Source organism: Prionailurus bengalensis, chromosome D3 (assembly GCF_016509475.1).
Source record: "Prionailurus bengalensis isolate Pbe53 chromosome D3, Fcat_Pben_1.1_paternal_pri, whole genome shotgun sequence".
In the NCBI taxonomy this organism is placed as follows: Eukaryota; Metazoa; Chordata; class Mammalia; order Carnivora; family Felidae; genus Prionailurus; species Prionailurus bengalensis.
Window position 1 is genome coordinate 11,248,788 of NC_057356.1, and position 18,039 is coordinate 11,266,826.

Genomic DNA, 18,039 nt, shown 5'->3' on the forward strand with positions numbered 1-18,039 from the left:
GCTGGTGACTCGCCGAGCTGGTACCCACCTGGCTGAAGGAGTCCAGGCTGACCCCGTTGTCCAGGAGAAAGCGCCGTACTTCTTGAACGAGCTGGGTCTCCCCTAGGGCCACACGCACGGCCACGCTGCCCTTGGTCTCCTGCGGGAGAGGGGAAAGGAAGAGGCCGTCAGCCGGTGGGCAAGGGACAAGTCAGCCGTCCCATCTCCCAACAGCCTGAAGAGGCGGCCGGATGGGACTGGGCCCCCCCGCCGACGCCCCTCACATACCCACAGCGATTTGTGCCTCTGGCTTCTGTGCCTTTCACAGTAAATCAAGGACCCTGCGCCCACCTCTCTAGCTTCATGCCTCACCCTCCACTGTGGCCGTGCAGGCCGACCTTATCCCCACCTCGGGGTTCCCGCACTTGGCTGACCTCTGCCCGCACGGCGCTTACCCCACAATCCCTCCTTCCATCAAACTTCTGCTGAGATGTCACTTTGGTGACCAGCCTACCCTCACTCACACACCCTCCCCCTACTCGGCTTAACTTCTTCATAGCCATCACGGACAGGCTGCACCTGTTTGTCAGAGTCTTCCTCCTCTGGAACAGACTCTCTGTGTGGGGTGCCTGTGGAATCTGAACAGGCCGTGCGCGTCCTACGCCCAACACGGTGGCCCCGAGCCCCATCCGGCCACTGAACACTTGCAACGTGGCGCGTGCGAATCAAGAAGTGCTCGGAGCAAAAAAACACGTGCTGGGTTTCGAACACAAAATATCTTGTTGTCTGTGTATGAGACTGTGTATGAGGTTGAAATGACATCGTGGCTGCACTTCAGCTCCACTGAACTAAATGAAACAGATTACGAGCACGAACCTTGCCTGTTCTTTTTTGCTTTTTAAGAAACACGGCCACCAGGATGTTTCCAAGTGCACGTGGGGCACACGTTCTCATTCTAATGGACAGTGTTGACCTCGAGTGTTGGGCAGGAGTAAATGACAGCGGGTCAATGGGCTTATGGGCCGAAACCCCTGTAATCCTTTGCTGACTGGCTGGAAAACACACGCGGATATTCTGCCTAAGTTGGATTCCGCCGTGGTGTAACTACACACACGTGCGTTTTATTTATTTATTTTAAAAAAATTTTTTTAACGTTTATTTATTTTTGAGACAGAGAGAGAGCATGAACGGGGGAGGGTCAGAGAGAGGGAGACACAGAATCTGAAACAGGCTCCAGGCTCTGAGCGGTCAGCACAGAGCCCGACGCGGGGCTCGAACTCACGGACTGTGAGATCAGGACCTGAGCCGAAGTCAGACGCTCAACCGACTGAGCCACCCAGGCGCCCCCACACATGTGCATTTTAAAGAAGGCCTGTGATCTGAGGGCGCTGGAGAGATGGGTGGAACAAGTCAGCTGGAATTAGGTTGGACTTCGACAGGAAGCGGGGCAGAGACTGAGGACTCCTCTTTTCCCGTCTCAAAGACCAGGGCTGCCCCGGGCCGAGGGACCGGGTGCAGTAACCCCTGGAAAGGAGTGTGACCGGGCTCGGTGCATGGGCACCAGACTCAGGCAGACCTGGTGTCATCTCATCTCAGGCTTTTCCAGGTGCATGACCCTGGCCAAGCTGCTTTGTGTCCCTAGGCCTGTTTCCTCATCTGGAACGTGGGACAGGAGGAGTGCTAGGTCACCGGGCTGTGGCGAGGAGACCACACAGCTGGGTGTTTGTCATCAGCTGTGGCCTCTGGCTCGGCTCCACACGGCCCCGGGAGACACAGGCCTGGATCATGGATGGGACACTTCTCGACGAGGCCCCGAGGGTGCCCACAACTTCAGCCTGAGGCCTGGGGCTTGGAGATCACCCCCGAACAACGGCCCCTCCCCTGCTCCTTCTCCCCTCCCCCCCGGCATTCGGCCCGGAGCCCACCGTGTCGGATGGGACGCCCACTCACGTGGTCAAACACTTGACTCTTGGTGGCGCTGTATTTCTGTGCAATGGCGTCGGCCACAGCGTTTGGGCCTATGAACAGCGTGTTCCAGTTGTGAGAGCTGAGAGGCAGAGGCAGAACGGGGAGGTCAGACCAAGGCTGAACGAGCGGAGTGTCTTCTCAGGTGCAAAGCCCCAGAGAAGTAAGCTCACTGCCCGCCCTTCACCCAGGGCCCAGAGACGGGAGCAAGGACAATACAATCCCTAATATCTGACCAGCACTTGCTTTGTGCCACAGATTAAGCACTTTGCTTATATTGACGCAGCTAATTCTTACAACACCAAAAAAGCAAGGCACCACTGTGATTCCCCCCCATTAAGCAGATGAGGAAAGCGGGGCTCGGCAAGGTCATGGCGAGAGGCTGAACCCATCCCAAGGGGCCAGAGCACCCGGGCAGCTGGAGGGGCGGGGCCCAGAGGCTGGTAGCAGGTAAGGACCTGGAGCTGTTGGCTTTGTCTTTAGATTCTTTCTTCTTCTTATAAGACGATGATCCTGAGGTATCAGTGTCCTCACTGGCTTCCTTCTTGATGGTGGACGGTAACACGTGTAGCATCCTGCCCTGTGGGGGGGCGGGTGTGAGAAGGGGGTAGAGAGAGGAAGGGAAAGGGTACGTCCGCATCCTGCCTCAGGACACCAGTCCCTCCACCGGCAGCTGGAAAGGCTGGACAGAGTCTCGGGAAGAACCATGTGGGCCACCCACGCACAATGTGGGGCCTGGCCATGTGACTCAGGGACGGGACACTGGGGGGGACCTTTTGACACAGCCTCACAAGGGAAACTGAGTTTATAAAATGCCTGCAGGGGTGCCTGGGTGGCTCAGTCGGTTAAGCGTCCGACTTTGGCTCAGGTCATGATCTCACGGCTCGTGAGTTCGAGCCCCGCGTCGGGCTCTGTGCTGACAGCTCAGAGCCTGGAGCCTGTTTCAGATTCCGTCTCCCTCTTTCTTTGGCCCTTCCCCTTTCGAGCTGTCTCTCTCTCCATCTCAAAAATAAATAAACATTAAAATAAAATAAAAAATAAAAAAATAAAAACAAAATGCCTGTAGCAGCCCCCCTCCTGTCCTCTCGCACGGAGGTGGGGGCACCACATGGGCAGGAGCCAGGTCTAGCTGGAGAGATCAATAAATCATGAATGAACGAATGCCTGGGGCAAAAAGGAGAAAGGGAGCTCGAGGTGGCCTGGGCTTGAACAGGCCTGCTAAGCACACTACATGGTAACACTGGAAAAAAGGAAGAGCTTCTTGCACCCTATTGTGACCATTTAATATGACCAGGTCCAAACTCTCTTTCCTTACTTCTCTTCCCAGCGGTATTTCTGGGGACGGACAGCATATTGGTTCGTGTGACAAACAGTTGGGAGTGTGTACTGTGTGCCGGGTGCTGTCCTAGGTGCTGAAGGGCCCTGCCCTCATGGAGCCACCTTCCACTGGCTCCGGTAAAAAGGAGTGGCTTCGCACACCATCACGCGCGTTTTCTTGCAAACGTGGGTGCCTGTGCACGTGGGCACACGCACCCCTTCTCGACCTCCTGGGCCCAGCCGCCACCCGCCAGCCTCGAGCAGTCACCTGGAACACCTGCCCATCCACTTCCGCGTAGGCCTTCACGGCGTGCTCGGGGAACATGAAGGTGATGAAGGCAAAGCCCTTGGGTTTCTTGGTCAGGCTGTCAATGGGGTAATGAAGCTCAGACAGGGGACCTGTGGACAGGAGAGGCGTCAGCATCTCGGGGGCCGGGGCTGGGCCCAACACGCGATGGGTTTTAACACATAACAGCTGCTGTTCTGGGTCGGTCACGGCCACTAGGCCCAAGGAACAATGTGGCAAGCGGTTGGCACGAGACCACCTCAAGGGTCAAGAGTGTCCTTGATTCACAGTCCTTTATGCGGCTACCCTCAAAGTACAGGTGCCTGGGCTGGATCCTGCCTCCACACGGATGTGTGTGGCCTTGGGCAAACCCCGAGCCTCCACATGCCTCAGTCTCTCGTCTATAACACGGCACCCCAAGAGCACCGAGCTCACAGGACAGCAGTCAGTACATCCACAAAGGCGTCACTGTGTGCAGCATGCTGAACGGTGCTGCTCCAGAGTTAGTCTCCCAGAGGCTTCTGCTGTGACGTGATCATTACGCTCTAAATACAGCCTGTCCGAACCGGCTTCCACCCTAAACATCAGGCTGCCCTCTCTGTCTTCATCTTCCTGAACGGACACCTGCCCGTCCCCTCGCCCGTGCGGCCCAGCCCTGCTGTGCAAACCAGGGCAGTGGCCATGGGCTGGGAAGTTATACCAACGTGCCTGCTCGCAGAGTCCTGCCCGGGGCCGCCCTGCCCCCATAACAGGCACTGAGCCGAGCTCAGGTCCTCACGGCCGTCCTCCAAACGGAAGTGAGGGATCCCAAAGCTTCCAGGCCTCGCCCTCCACCTCAAACCCTCACTTCCTTCCCTCCAACGGCCTTACAAACACACACAGACCTGCGTGCCAAGCCGAATCCCAGGCCTTCCAATTCTCGCCTGAGAGAGAACAGCAGCAGCGACCGTGACGGCGGACATGACCCTTGCCGTCAAAGGCACTTGGGACGCTCGGTCTGGAGAGTGAGGCCTCAGACGGCAGACCAGCTCAGACCGAAGAGCACGGTCACATCCACACCACCAGTGACCGGACTTCGACCACTGAGCAGCGAGGCAGTCTGGGCGGCAAGGCCAAGCTCTGCAAAACGTTTCCGAATCTCGTCTGTTCTGGGGTCAGACGGTGAGGGCAGGAGAGGGCGGGTTCCGACAGCACGCGAGGCCTGTGATGCCACCTTTCACTGGGGGCCCTGCTAACCCCCGATGTAGGTGACATGTCGACGCTCACCCCAGCTCAGGGATCATTAGCCCCATCTATGGATGAGCAGACGGAGACTAGAGGGGTGACGCCATTTGCCCGTGGTCAGGAGCCCCCCGGGAGGCGGACTGGACCGGAACTCAGGCCGTGTGCTTGCACTACGTGCCGTGGGCGTGTGCGGTGAGCGGGAGACGGGGGCCCCTACCGAATCTGGAGAAGAGCTGTCCCAGGTCTTCCTCGGTGCTGCTGTAGGGCAGGTTCCGTACGAAGAGCCTCCCAGAGTCGGCCAGGTCCTCCTCCTCTTCGTTCTCCCCGAGGGTCCGGCCTGGCCAGGGTTTGGCGCTGTTCTTCAAGGGCCCCTTGGCCGTGGGGGCGTTCTTTTCCCTGAACACCTCGATGTAGCGCCCGCCTGCAGGAGGAGGGGGTCAGGGCTCCGGAGCAGGCCTGGAACCTGCCGGGACTGCTGGGTCGCGATCCACACTCCCTTGCCGCCTTCCGGGTGCCGCGGCCAAGCCGACAGCACTGGCTCTGGCTCTACTGCTGGATGGCAGTCTGGGCCGGTGGCGGGCCTGAACCCGGAGGGCCCCCTCCCCGAATCTCACCCATCCGACTTCAACCCTGGGGGGGCCTGCCCTGCCACCCCGGGGCCCCTGTGCCGCATCCCCTCTGGGGGCAGGCCCCCCCGCAGGGCTTGCAGCTCTGCCCGGGCAAGGGTCTCACGTGACAGCCAACGCTGCAGAACTGAACTGTCTCTGTGCACCACCCTGTGCGACTGATTAGACCCTGACCATCCCCTCCATGTGCGGGTAGTAGGTGCTCAATGAAAACCTACCGCCTGACTTACTAACAAGACTCCTCGGGCTTCCCGCCTTTCCTAACAGCACTCGTGTCCTCACTGGGGGGTCACTGGTTGGCCCTGAATCACCTGTCTGCACTGGGATGCGGCAGAGGCTGCATCCATGGACATTGTTCGGGTAACCCCCCCCCCCCCCGCCAATGGTGGGAACTTGTGCTTGCTGCCCCCTCCACTGAACGGCCTGCCCGCGAAGCCAGAGCCGGCTCCCCTACTCCTCCGGGCTTTGCTCCAATGTCACCTGGGTGAGGCCCAAGTGGATGAAGTCCTGTTTCAAAACGCGGCTCCTCCAATCCCAGCCCATCTGACGGCTGCCTGTCTCTGCCTGCCACGTGTCAGCTTTCTCTGAACCTCCAGGAGGGCAGAGACCGGTCCGTTCTGCTCACTGTTCTATCCCCCTGTGTAGGGAGCAGTGTCTGGCCCCCAGCAGGCCCTCCACAGAACTTCACGGGGCAAATGAAGGAGCGAAGGAAGCCCTGTGAGCAGGCAGAGGCAGGCTTCCTTACCCATGTACTCCCTGTTGCATTTGAGAGCTTGTTTCACTTCTTCTTCGCTGTTGAAATCCACAAAGATGTACCCTGAGGGACGATGACAAAGACAGAATCTGTAGACACGGGTGGGAGTCACCCAGGAGTGCCCGTGCTGTGCTAGGTGTCTGGGGGGAGCCTGAGCAGAAAGTGGGGGGGGGGGGGGGGACTCCCATTTCTGCCCAGTCTCCAAAACACAAGCCGACTCTCCTGCCCCCCCCCCCCCAGGCCAAACTTCTCTTTGCAGGGAGCCAGCGGGGAGACACCGTGGCCCGGCTGTACACGTGGAGGGCCTACAGGAGTCAGGAACACGGGAGGCCCTTACCTCCCTTCCAGCCTCACCCCACCTGAACCAGGGCCTGCCCCATGGCCTTCCCTGGAGACGTGCCCGAAGCCGCCGTGTTACGACCAGCTTGGCGCCTGCACGGCCTTTTCCACGACTGTCTGTGACGCCTGAGGCCCCAACGTGCATACAAAGGAGGACCCAGGAGTCCTTCCTGGAGCCCGGACAGACTGAGGCCTCACACCTCCACCTCACACAAGGCCTCAGTGCTGTCAGGAAGCAGAGCATCAGGGCTAACAGATGGCAGGGCTGTGACCTCGTCCAAAGCCCACGGTCCGAGGCCTCTATCACAAGGCTGTTTATTCCCTCCTAAGATTCTCCTTCCTGTCTGTTCCCAAAGGCAGGCTCCTCATCCGTCCCCATAAACATCCTCCCCCCCTTCCCTCCCCCTCTGCCACACCCTAGCCCAGCCTACCGCTCTGATCCTTCCCAGGAGGGCTGCAAAGCCCCACCCGGCCCACGGCCCCAGGACCCTCCTGTCACCAGCCAGGGGTCCGTTCTATATCCAACTGTGGCCTCCCTATGCTTTAAGCCACTGGCAGGGTCCTGCACCCAGGCTGAAGTCCACGGTCATTAGTAAGCCCCAGGCCTGGGGGCCAGGTCCTGTGTCTTCACCGGCTATTCTAAGGGGACATTCTGCCCCTCCTCAAAATCGTCATGGTCACATGCCTGCTCCCTCCAGTTCCCAAGACTCCAATAGGGTTTAATAGCAGCTCTTGGGGAGCGTGCAGTAGGCGTTCAACACTGTTTAGATGCTGTGTGTGTACTAACTCACTGAACGAGTTGATACAATTTAATGAGGCAGCACACCCTACTACACAGTTGAGTAAACTGAGATGAAGTCCCTCATCCCTGGGCACAGGGCTCGCGAGTGGCCGAGCTGGGATCTGAGCCCAGGCAGGCGCTCGTCACCCCGTCCTCCACCGCACTTGGAGAGCTGGGCAAGGAGGGAGGGCTGGCTGGCGGAGCAGACCCGCCTGGGAGGCAAGGTTTCATGCTCGGAGACCGGGGAGGAAAGATGACAAGACCCCCCCAAAGTAGGAGCCCTTGCGTCCCTAGACATCAGCCACAGTTCCTGAACCCTCCGCCCATGCCAGAGTCTTCTCACCCAGGATGCCCTGCATGCCCAGTGCCGGCCTCCCCATGGCCGGAGGCCCTCAGTGCATTCCTCCGTATCCTGCAGCCTCCCGGCCTGGCCAGCGGGTAGGCTCTCCAAGCTCAGGCCCTTCTTTCCAGCATGCTCCCCACCCCTCTGAAGCCTAGAGAGGGGGCCGGCCACCAGGAGTGGGAAGGGGCGCAGAAGAGGGCAGCACAGGGGCAACACCACACATTCTCAGCAACTCAACAGTGCTGCCCGTGGACCCGGCCCAGAAAACCCCAGGACAAAGGACATCTGCTTTTTTTTTTTTTTTTTAAATGTCTACTTATTTTTTTTTCAAAGAGAGAGAAACAGAGTGCAAGCAGGGGAGGGGCAGAGACAGAGGGAGACACAGAATCCAAAGCAGGCTCCAGGCTCTGAGCTGTCAGCACAGAGCCCGACGCGGGGCTCGAACCCACAAACCGTGAGATCATAACCTGAGCCGAAGTCGGACACTTAACCACCCAAGCGCCCAGGGGTATCTCACTAAACAGAACAGGTGAGCCGACGAGCCCAAGTGTGGGCTGAGGTGGGGAGGGGAGAGAAGAGGAACAGGTTAAGACGACCCGCCAGGCCACCAGGGAGGCTGGCCCTGGTCCTGAGCGCTTCAGCCCGTCCACTGAACGGGGCCCCGCAAACCGCAAACCCAGCAGCTGCCCCGAGCCTCCATCGATACCGCCTGCCTCCCCCTCAAGCTGGCACCGGCCTTACCTGTCTTGTTCCCGTGAGCATTTCTCACTATTCGAATGGCCACTGGTTTCAGCGGGGCCAGGAATTCCATGACATTCTTCTACAAGAAGAAAAGTTTTTCCTTCTTTATCGACCCAGTAACAGACGTGCAACCCCAACAAGAAACGGGGGCCAAATTTCTGAATCCAGAGAGGTCCCCACAGTGGCTTACCCTTCAGCATCTCTCGCACCTCTAAACAATACGTATCTTTTCCCCTTGGTAAAACTACCTTAGAAAAGGTTTGTAAAAAAAAAAAAAAAAAATTGGGAGTGAAAAGTATAAATATATCTGTAGAGTAGTAACGTCCCAATCAGCATTTTCAGGCGTGGTTTCTGATCTTTTTTCTTTTTACATATTTGGGATTAACTCTTTTGTCACTTCTCATTAATGCATGAATATTTGTCCATGTTACTTCTTCAAGGTGACACATAGAAACTTAAAGGGCTGTTGTAGACAGTCCCCGATTTTCTGAACTCTTTCTGTTTTGGACTAAAGGTGATTTAAACACACTTTCTTTTTTTCTCTTTTTTCTTTTTTTTTTGCTGTTTTATTTATCTTTGAGAGAGAGAGACAGAGAGAGAGAGAGAGAGAGAGAGAGAGACACAATGAGAGAGAGGGTGACAGAAAATCCAGAAGAGGCTCCCGGCTCCAAGCTGTCAGCACAGAACCTGATGTGGGGTTCGAACTCATGAACCACAAGATCATGACCTGAGTCGAAATCGGACACTTAACCAGCTGAGCCACCCAGGCACCCCAAACACATTTTCTTAAGATGCACACTGGGGCGCCTGGGTGGCGCAGTCGGTTAAGCGTCCGACTTCAGCCAGGTCAGGATCTCGCGGTCCGTGAGTTCGAGCCCCGCGTCGGGCTCTGGGCTGACGGCTCGGAGCCTGGAGCCTGTTTCCGATTCTGTGTCTCCCTCTCTCTCTGCCCCTCCCCCGTTCATGCTCTGTCTCTCTCTGTCCTCCAAAAAATAAATAAACGTTGAAAAAAAAAATTAAAAAAAAAAAAAAAAAAAGATGCACACAAATATACACAATATTAGCAAATGCCGAAAAGTACAAAACAAGAAGTCAAAAATGGCCCCGGTTTCCAATGCCCAGCTCACTTTTGTTGGCTTTTTATTACAAATGAAAGTAGGGGAACCATTCTCATTTGTGTACTGGCTTTTAAGCCCGTTAGAGAAGCTTCAAAGGTGCAAGCAACCGTAAAAATCAAGGCACAGAAGACGAATGGAAGAAGTCCAATAAAGTTGGGAATTTTTGCTGTTGCTACTCCCATTCTTAAAAATGTCAAATTTCCAAATTCTCCCCCCCCAAAAAACCTTCTTCCTCATTTTCATGTGCCTACTGAGAAATCTAGCATATGACAGAAGGTGTGACTTCTTTATGGGGCACCGGGGCGGCTCAGTCGGTTAAGCGTCTGACTCTTTCGACCTCAGCTCAGCTCCTGATCTCACAGTTCAGAGACTTGAGCCCTGCACTGGGCTCTGTGCTGACAGCGCACAGCCTGCTTGGGATTCTCTCTCTCTGCCTCTCCCGGGCTTGCACTCTCTCTCCCACAAAATAAACATTTAAAATTTAAAAAAAAAAAAAAAAAAAAAAAAAAAAGGTGTATCTCTTGGGAAAAAAAAAAATTCATCAATCTACACTCTTCTGTATGTTGCATGTTTTACTTGATGGTAAATCCTGGGGACCTTCCATACCAGGACATTCTTTTAAGTGACATATCATATCCTACTGTTTCAATGTGCCCCACCTTAGTTAACTCCAGCTAACTAAACTCCAGTTCGCGTGAGTCAACTAGACCTTGTGGTTTTCAGTACAGGCACTACGGAAATTTGGGGCCTGGTGATCTGTCCTGTGCACTACAGGATGCCTGGCAGCATCTCTACCCTCTGTCCCCAGATGCTCCCTCCTCGGCTGCAAGAGTTGAAGCCATCTCCAGATATTGTCAAGTGTCCCCTAGAGGGGGCACACCATCCGCAGCTGAGACCCCCTAACTTAGCCACTTTTTTTTTTTTTTTTAATGTTTATTTTTGAGAGAGAGAGAGAGCAAGCAGGAGAGGGGCAGAGAGAGAGGGAGACACAGAATCCGAAGCAGGCTCCGGGCTCTGAGCTGTCCGCACAGAGCCTGACATGGGGCTCGAACCCACGAACCGTGAGATCATGACCTGAGCTGAAGTCGGACTGAGCCACCCAGACACCCCTAACTTACCCACTTCTTTAAGGACAACGTGTACAGGTTGTTTACTGGTTTTTGTTTTTGGGTGGTTTTTTTTTTGCGTTTCTAAATAACAACATAAATTGATGCATTAAGTTACCAATTAAATAGTAACATGAAAAGGCTGCAGTGAACATTCTTGCACTGAAATCTTGGTGTATGTGAGCCGTTCACCTACAGCAAATTCCTAGCATTAAAATTGCTGGGCCAATGGACTTCAAGCTGTATTACAAGCTGTAATCATCAAGACACTATGGTACTGGCACAAAAACAGACACTCAGATCAATGGAACAGAATAGAGAACCCAGAAATGGACCCATAAACGTATGGCCAACTAATCTTTGACAAAGCAGGGAAGAATATCCAATGGAATAAAGACAGTCTCTTCAGCAAGTGGTGCTGGGAAAACTGGACAGCGACATGCAGAAAAATGAACCTGGACAACTTTCTTACACCATACACAAAAATAAACTCAAAATGGATGAAAGACCTCAAAGACAGGAAGCCATCAAAATCCTCAAGGAGAAAGCAGGCAAAAATCTCTTTAACCTCAGCTGCAGCAACTTCTTACTCAACACGTCTCCGGAGGCAAGGGAAACAAAAGCAAAAATGAACTATAGGGACCTCATCAAAATAAAAAGCTTCTGCACAGCGAAGGAAACAGTCAGCAAAACTAAAAGGCAACTGACAGATTGGGAGAAGATATTTGCAAATGACCTATCAGATAAAGGGTTAGTATCCAAAATCTATAAAGAACTTATCAAACTCAACACCCAAAAAACAAATAATCCAGTGAAGAAATGGGCAAAAGACATGAATAGACACTTCTCCAAAGACATCCAGATGGCCAACCGACACGTGAAAAAATGCTCAACATCACTCATCATCAGGGAAACACAAATCAAAACCACAATGAGATACCACCTCACACCTGTCAGAATGGCTAACCTTAACGACTCAGGCAACAACAGATGTTGGCAAGGATGCGGAGAGGATCTCTTCTGCATTGTTGGTGGCAATGCAAGCTGGTGCAGCCACTCTGGAAAACAGTATGGAGGTTCCTCAAAAAACTAAAAATAGAACTACCCTACGACCCAGCCATTGCACTACTAGGCATTTACCCACGGGATACAGGTGTGCTGTTTCGAAGGGACACGTGCACCCCCATGTTTATAGCAGCACTATCGACAACAGCCAAAGGATGGAAAGAGCCGAAATGTCCATCGATGGATGCATGGATAAAGATGTGGTATATATACACAATGGAGTATTACTCGGCAATCAAAAAGAATGAAATCTTGCCATTGGCAACTACGTGGATGGAACTGGAGGGTATTATGCTAAGTGAAATGAGACAGTCAGAGAAAGACAAAAATCCTAGGACTTAGCTCATATGAGGACTTAAAGAGACAAAACAGATGAACACAAGGGAAGGGAAGCAAAAATAACATAAAACCAGGGAGGGGGTGCAAAACAGAAGAGACTTAAATACAGAGAACAACAGAGGGTTCCTGGAGGGACCGCAGGAGGAGGAATGGGCTCAGTGGGGGAGGGGCACGAAGGAACCTACTCCTGAAATCACTGTTGCACTGTATACTAACTAACGTGGATGTAAATTTAAGAAAAAAAAAAAAATGCTGGGCCAAATGTATGTGGCTTCTTAATTTTGACGGACGCTTCCACACTGCCCTCCAAAAGGCTGCACTGCACACTTCTACCGACAGCCTGCCAAAGTATTAATCGAACTTTTAAAATGTTTGCAAAACGTAATCTTCCAGGTTGGACCTGTAGCTCTTCAACTCTGAGTGAACTCAAGTATCTTTACTGGCTCATATGAGTTCTTTTCCTTAAAAGACCTCCTAACCTTTTGTCCATTTTCCTTTCAGGTCACAGGTCCCGATACCAATCTATTTATTTGTAAGTTAAAGAGACCTGCCTGTTCTTCGGTGAAGAATGTCTGTCATCTCTTGACTTTATGACATCTGTCGTCCTACAGAAGGTTTTAACTGCTGTGTAGTCAATTAATCCATGTTCTTCCTTACGGCCACCAAAGTTCTGCAACAGCTTGGAGGGCAGTGTTTCATACTAAGATGATAAGTAAATTCACCCAATGCTTCCTCCTGTAACTTTCACAGTCTCGTTTTTTAAAGCTTTCGGTACACCTGAAATTTATCTTGCTGTAAGGAGTAAGGCAGGAATCCATCTTTCTTTCGGCAGAAAAGCTCACCGATTGTCCCATTATTATTTATAGAAAAATCTCTCTTCTCATTGATGTGGACCACCCCCATGACACTAGAGTAAATGCCGATATAAATTTGAGTTTATTTCTGGATTCTATCGTACTCCATCAATCTGTCCACAACGTTGCTCGAACCAAACTGTTTTAAATGCTATAGCTTCAATCAGGTTTCAGTATCTTGTAGACAGAGGTCTATTCTTGCAGGATATTCCCCATTGTTACACCATCCCCTCTCGTGATGAACTCATTCTTCTATAAGAATTGGTATCTTTACTTTCCAAAAATGTATGGCTTTCCATTTATGTTACGTGTTCTTTTAAGAATCCCTCACTGGAATTTAACGTTTCCTTTATACAGAACCTATAAAACTTCCATTAGAGTATCTATAAAGCCTCCCTTCACACACACACACACACACACACACACAGACACACACACACAATGTTCATCATATCTAGAGGCAGGTTTTCTTTCTGGCTTAAACACAAATCTTTTCTTCCATTGTATTTTGTTTTTGTTCATAGAGAGGGAAAAAGTGACTCTTTTCTATGGCGTTAGTTTTGCAAAAAGACATCTAACGTTTACTTACTTATGTTTTTTAATTTTTTTAGGTTTACTTATTTTTTGAGAGAAAGAGCAAGCCGGGGAGGGGCAGAGAGAAGGAGAGAGAGAATCCCAAGCGTGGGCTCTGCACTGTCAGCACAGAGCCCAACCTCACGAACTGTGAGATCACGACCGGAGCCGAAATGGAGGGTCGGATTCTTAACCAACGGAGCCACCCAGGTGCCCCATCACGTTTACTTATTAAGCATGATTCTCTGCATGTTTGATATTGAAAGGATTCTGACTCTAAATTACCCAATAATTCAGAGAGTCTAGTGCGACCCAAATACTGCCTGCAGAGATGAACTTGGATGAGCTTCATTTTTAAGAATCGGTAAATACAGACTATCAACACAGAGGAACCCTTCAAGAGGAAAAAAAAGGGCAAAGATATATATGGTCGGGCACTTTGTAAAAGAGGATGAATTACAAATGTGATCGGCCCCACCAATGATTGAAAATATAAATCAGGATGAGATGCCATTTTCTCCTGTCATGTTGACACAGGTGAACACCCGGGGTTCACAGAAGCGGGCATTTCTGTACGTCGCTGAAGAGAGTGCAAACCAGCAATGCTTCCGAGGGCAACTGACATTCTGTATCAAAGCCTTGAAAGTGCCCGTGCGTTGCGCCTGCATGATATCTATCTGAAGCAAGGGTTGGCAAACTGTGGCCCGCAGGCCAAATATTGCCCATGGCCTGCTTTTGCATGACCTGAAAGCTAAGAGTGGTTTTCCATTTCTGAAGGGTCATTTGAAATAAAGAAATGTGGTCCAGATACCATAGGGCCCCCAAAGCCTAAACTCTGTTGACCTCCGTGGAAAAAAATCTGACCTCTGGTCTCAAGGAATGCATTATTATTAACAGCGAAGTCTGGAAACGACTCCCAGGCCCCACCTTTGGGGATTCGGGGAGTACATATCACAGTGCGTCCAGAGTAAGTCACGTGCAACGTGAACGATGACGCTGGCGGGGAGGATGCAGAATATTCTACACCACGCCCCCTCCTGATGAACTTACTCTTCTACAAGAATTAGTATCTTTACTTTCTAAAAACATGTGGCTTTCCATTTATGTAAGTGTTCTTTTCAATCCCTCCCTGGCTTGCTCTTTCTCTCAAAAAGTAAATAAACATAAAAGAAATTGAAAATAGTAATTAAGCAAACATTAGATGCCTTTTTGCAAATCTAGTGACATAAAAAACAGTCACTTTTTTTCCTCTCTAGGACCAAAAACTAAACGCTGCAGAACATTCAGCATTCAAAAATATTGTTGACGTATTGTGAAGTTTGAAAATAGTTTCTACTGTAGGAATGCTTTTTAAAGCTAGAAGACGGTGATCATTGTTTATATACTAAGAAAAAACTGTCTAAGATCAACTCAGAATTTATTAGTGGTTCTCACTGAGTGAGATACAGGGATATGTGGGGGGGGGTGGGGATGTGGGTGTGTAGGAAGTTGTCCTGCTTTGCCTGGGACAGTCAGTAATTACACCCACAGGAAGTACCCCTGCGTCCTGGCTCCCTATCTGGTGAGCATTCCTCTCACCCTCAACTTGATTAAAGAACATTTTATTTACTTTTTTTTTTTTTTAATGTTTATTTTTGCGAGAGAGAGACAGAGACATAGCATAAGCAGGGGAGGGGCAGAGAGCGAGGGAGACACAGAATCGGAAGCAGGCTCCAGGCTCTGAGCCGTCAGCACAGAGCCCGACGCGGGGCTCAAACTCACAAACCACAAGATTATGACCTGAGCTGAAGTCAGATGCTTAACCGACTGAGCCACCCAGGCACCCCTTGAACTTTTTTAATGTTTATTTTGTTTTTGAGAGAGACAGAGCATGAACGGGGGAGGGGCAGAGAGAGAGGGAGACACAGAATCAGAAGCAGGCTCCAGGCTCTGGAGCCCGACGCAGGGCTCGAACTCACGAACCGCGAGATCATGACCTGGGCCTAAGTCGGACGCTTAACCAACGGAGCCACCCAGGCGTCCCAAAAGAACATTTTATAGGTTCATCCTAGTTCTAAGTAATTTTACCTTATATAGCTACTTGCAAAAATCTTCTACCGTAAACTTTTGTGACTTCCATAAAGGAGGGAATCTGCTCTGTAAACCCAGAATCTAACACTTTTGGCCTGCAGGCCAAAAGCGGCTGGCAGCCCGTTTTTGTCAGTCAAGTTTTTCGGGCGCACAGCCATGCCTATTTGCGCACCTATCGTCGAGGGCGGTCTCTGTGTTGCCACAGTGGGTTGGGCAGTCACAACAGGGACCATATGGATCACAAAGTCCTGAGTATTTACCAGCTCATCCTTTTCAGACGTTTTTACCAGAGAAAGTCTCCCACGTAACCAGGGGATGAAACCGATCTTTCTCGGTCTCTGTTTCCTGACCCTGTCAACGCCTGAGATCGGAAGCTCTCAATTTGACCCCAATGCCTTCCAGTTCAAGTCCTCAACTGGCCCTGAAGTCCCCATGCAGCACAGCGTCCTGGAATCCTCACCCCCGTCCCCTGCTCTCCCAGGGGCTCCTTCCCCTCGTCACGTTGTCGGCACCTACCTCCGTGACGTTGAACGGGGCTCCCCGCAGCCTCACGGTGTGGGGGGTGGTGGGTTCCTTCTGGGTTGCTGGTTTGTCTGCCTGAACAACGGCAAGAACAGAAAGGGCCACGGTGACTTCCTTGCCACAGCTGCAGGAGGTGGCCCTTCCAGACGCCTCGGCAAGGACTCAGAGGCACGTGCTGCCAGGGCGAGCCGCGGGACGCCGACAAGCATCACGCCTGCCGTGGAGGTGCCGTGTGGCTGGTGTGGAGGTGAGGGCGTGCTAACAGGGGCTCCAGGCTATAAGGAGGGGCAGAGGGCCTGGGATGGAGCCTTGAGGTACTGTGACAGTGGCTACCATTGACTGAGGGCTTGCTCTGTGCCCGACACTGTCCGAGGCACTTTGCAAACGCGGCTGGCCTGCTGAATCTTCAAAACAACCTTAGACGATTATGGGTTCGGGATCTTCTTTATAATGCCCGAACCCAAACCGCCCGGAAAAAAGGTAGGTTTTCTATAATCTCTTTGGCAACAAAACTTGCCCTGACTTGAAGTCACCTGCCAGGACAACCTGCCCTCAGCTGATGCGAGGCAACCTACAGGGGACCCTTACCCTGAGGGCAGGAGTGGTCCTTTGTGGTTTCACTGCAGAAACAGAAGTATGTGATGACGGACCGGACCCCACTGCGGGTGCCACGCTGCCAGGGGGATCTTCCTGATCTCTGAAACTTCTAGGGCCAGCAGGTGCCCTGGCACAGGGGTTTGGAAAACCAGACACAGAGGCTATTGCTATGCTGAGTGTCATCTCAGATGAGGAGAAGCACCCTCACCCCGGGTCCCAAGGCTACTCTGTGTCAGGGCTGAGATCTGAACCCACAGCTCTAGGAACTCGACATTAGTCCGGAATATACATTTTTAGGAGAAAAGGATGGAATGTGCAATCGGAAGGGGCCGAAAATGAAAGACGGAGAAGGATGAAGAAAGAAAAAGAGAGAGGACACGTGGCACCTTGAAGGGAGCTGGCTGGGGTATAGGGAGGTGAGGGCATGGGTCCCTAAGCAGAGAGAACGCCCTGGTGGGGGACAAGGCGGCCGTCCCTGAAGGTCGCACCCACGTTTATAATGTAGACTTCAGAGCCCAGCAGCCCAGCAGTCGTGACCCCACGACTTCCCAGCCATGACCTTGGCCAAGTCGCTTCCCTCCTCTGGGCCTCGGTTTCCTCACCTACAAAATGGGACAGGAATCCCTGCACGCCCCTGCTCCCCAGAAGGCTGTCCTAAGAGTCCGCGACAGACGACAAAGCGCGCGTTGTACCCAGCATGTAGTAAGCACTCAATTAATCCCATCGGTATTGCCGACTGTGGGCTCACACCCGCCTATCCTGCTACGAAACATAAAGTATCACCTGCTCCTACCTCTCAACTGGCTCATTAACACCCCTCAGCTCCGGAAGGCAGGTGGCCTCTCCACGTTGCCACAGAAAATAAACTCGGGAGGGGAGAAGTGCTTGCTCTAGGTCCCACGGTGAGCAAGCGGCAGGGCTGAGCCGCAGAGCGGTCTTTCCTTTATGATACCCGCCGCCAGCAAAGGAGCCGCAGCGAGCACGGGCGAGGACGAGGGCACACGTCTCCTCCCTCTGCCTCCCGAGCGCCCACGCACATCCTCACGCACACACCTCAGCGCCGGCCGCCCCCGGCCTCTTGTCCCTGGACGGCGCGTCCTGCTCCGGGCCAGCCGCGCGCCCCCCTCCGTCTTGCCGGACGGCCTCGCTCCCGTCCGCACAGCTGATAGCTTCGTCTTCGCTCCCCTCCTCCTCCGAGGATGACAGCGACTCGGACGTGACCATCTTGGATTTCAGGTAGTCCATGTCGGACAGTTCCTGCTGCACGGCCGCCCTGGGTTCGCGGCCACCCTCCTCTGCGAAAAGCAGGGGGGGCAGTGAGCGGAGCAGGGGCCGGGGCGGCAGAGGGCCACCGGGGGCAGCCCCGGTGGGTCCTCTGACACGTGACGTTAACCGGGGCGAACCGCGGGGAGTTCTGGTATCTCACGGGCCACGGCTGGT

At 52.8% G+C, this 18,039-nt stretch overlaps 1 protein-coding gene across 3 annotated transcripts in view; it reads right to left on the bottom strand.

The window, feature by feature from the left end:
* RBM19 (RNA binding motif protein 19) overlaps positions 1 to 18,039 on the bottom strand; it is a 151,017-nt gene that overhangs the window by 125,348 nt on the left and 7,630 nt on the right. For all 3 annotated transcript variants that reach the window (XM_043557683.1, XM_043557681.1, XM_043557682.1), the window contains exons 6-14: positions 17,653 to 17,894; positions 15,997 to 16,077; positions 8,356 to 8,434; positions 6,143 to 6,214; positions 4,989 to 5,192; positions 3,530 to 3,660; positions 2,403 to 2,524; positions 1,930 to 2,026; positions 29 to 139 (exon numbers count right to left, since the gene is read on the bottom strand). In XM_043557683.1, the coding sequence (XP_043413618.1) occupies positions 29 to 139; positions 1,930 to 2,026; positions 2,403 to 2,524; positions 3,530 to 3,660; positions 4,989 to 5,192; positions 6,143 to 6,214; positions 8,356 to 8,434; positions 15,997 to 16,077; positions 17,653 to 17,894 (1,139 nt within the window). The remainder of the gene's footprint in view (positions 1 to 28; positions 140 to 1,929; positions 2,027 to 2,402; positions 2,525 to 3,529; positions 3,661 to 4,988; positions 5,193 to 6,142; positions 6,215 to 8,355; positions 8,435 to 15,996; positions 16,078 to 17,652; positions 17,895 to 18,039) is intronic.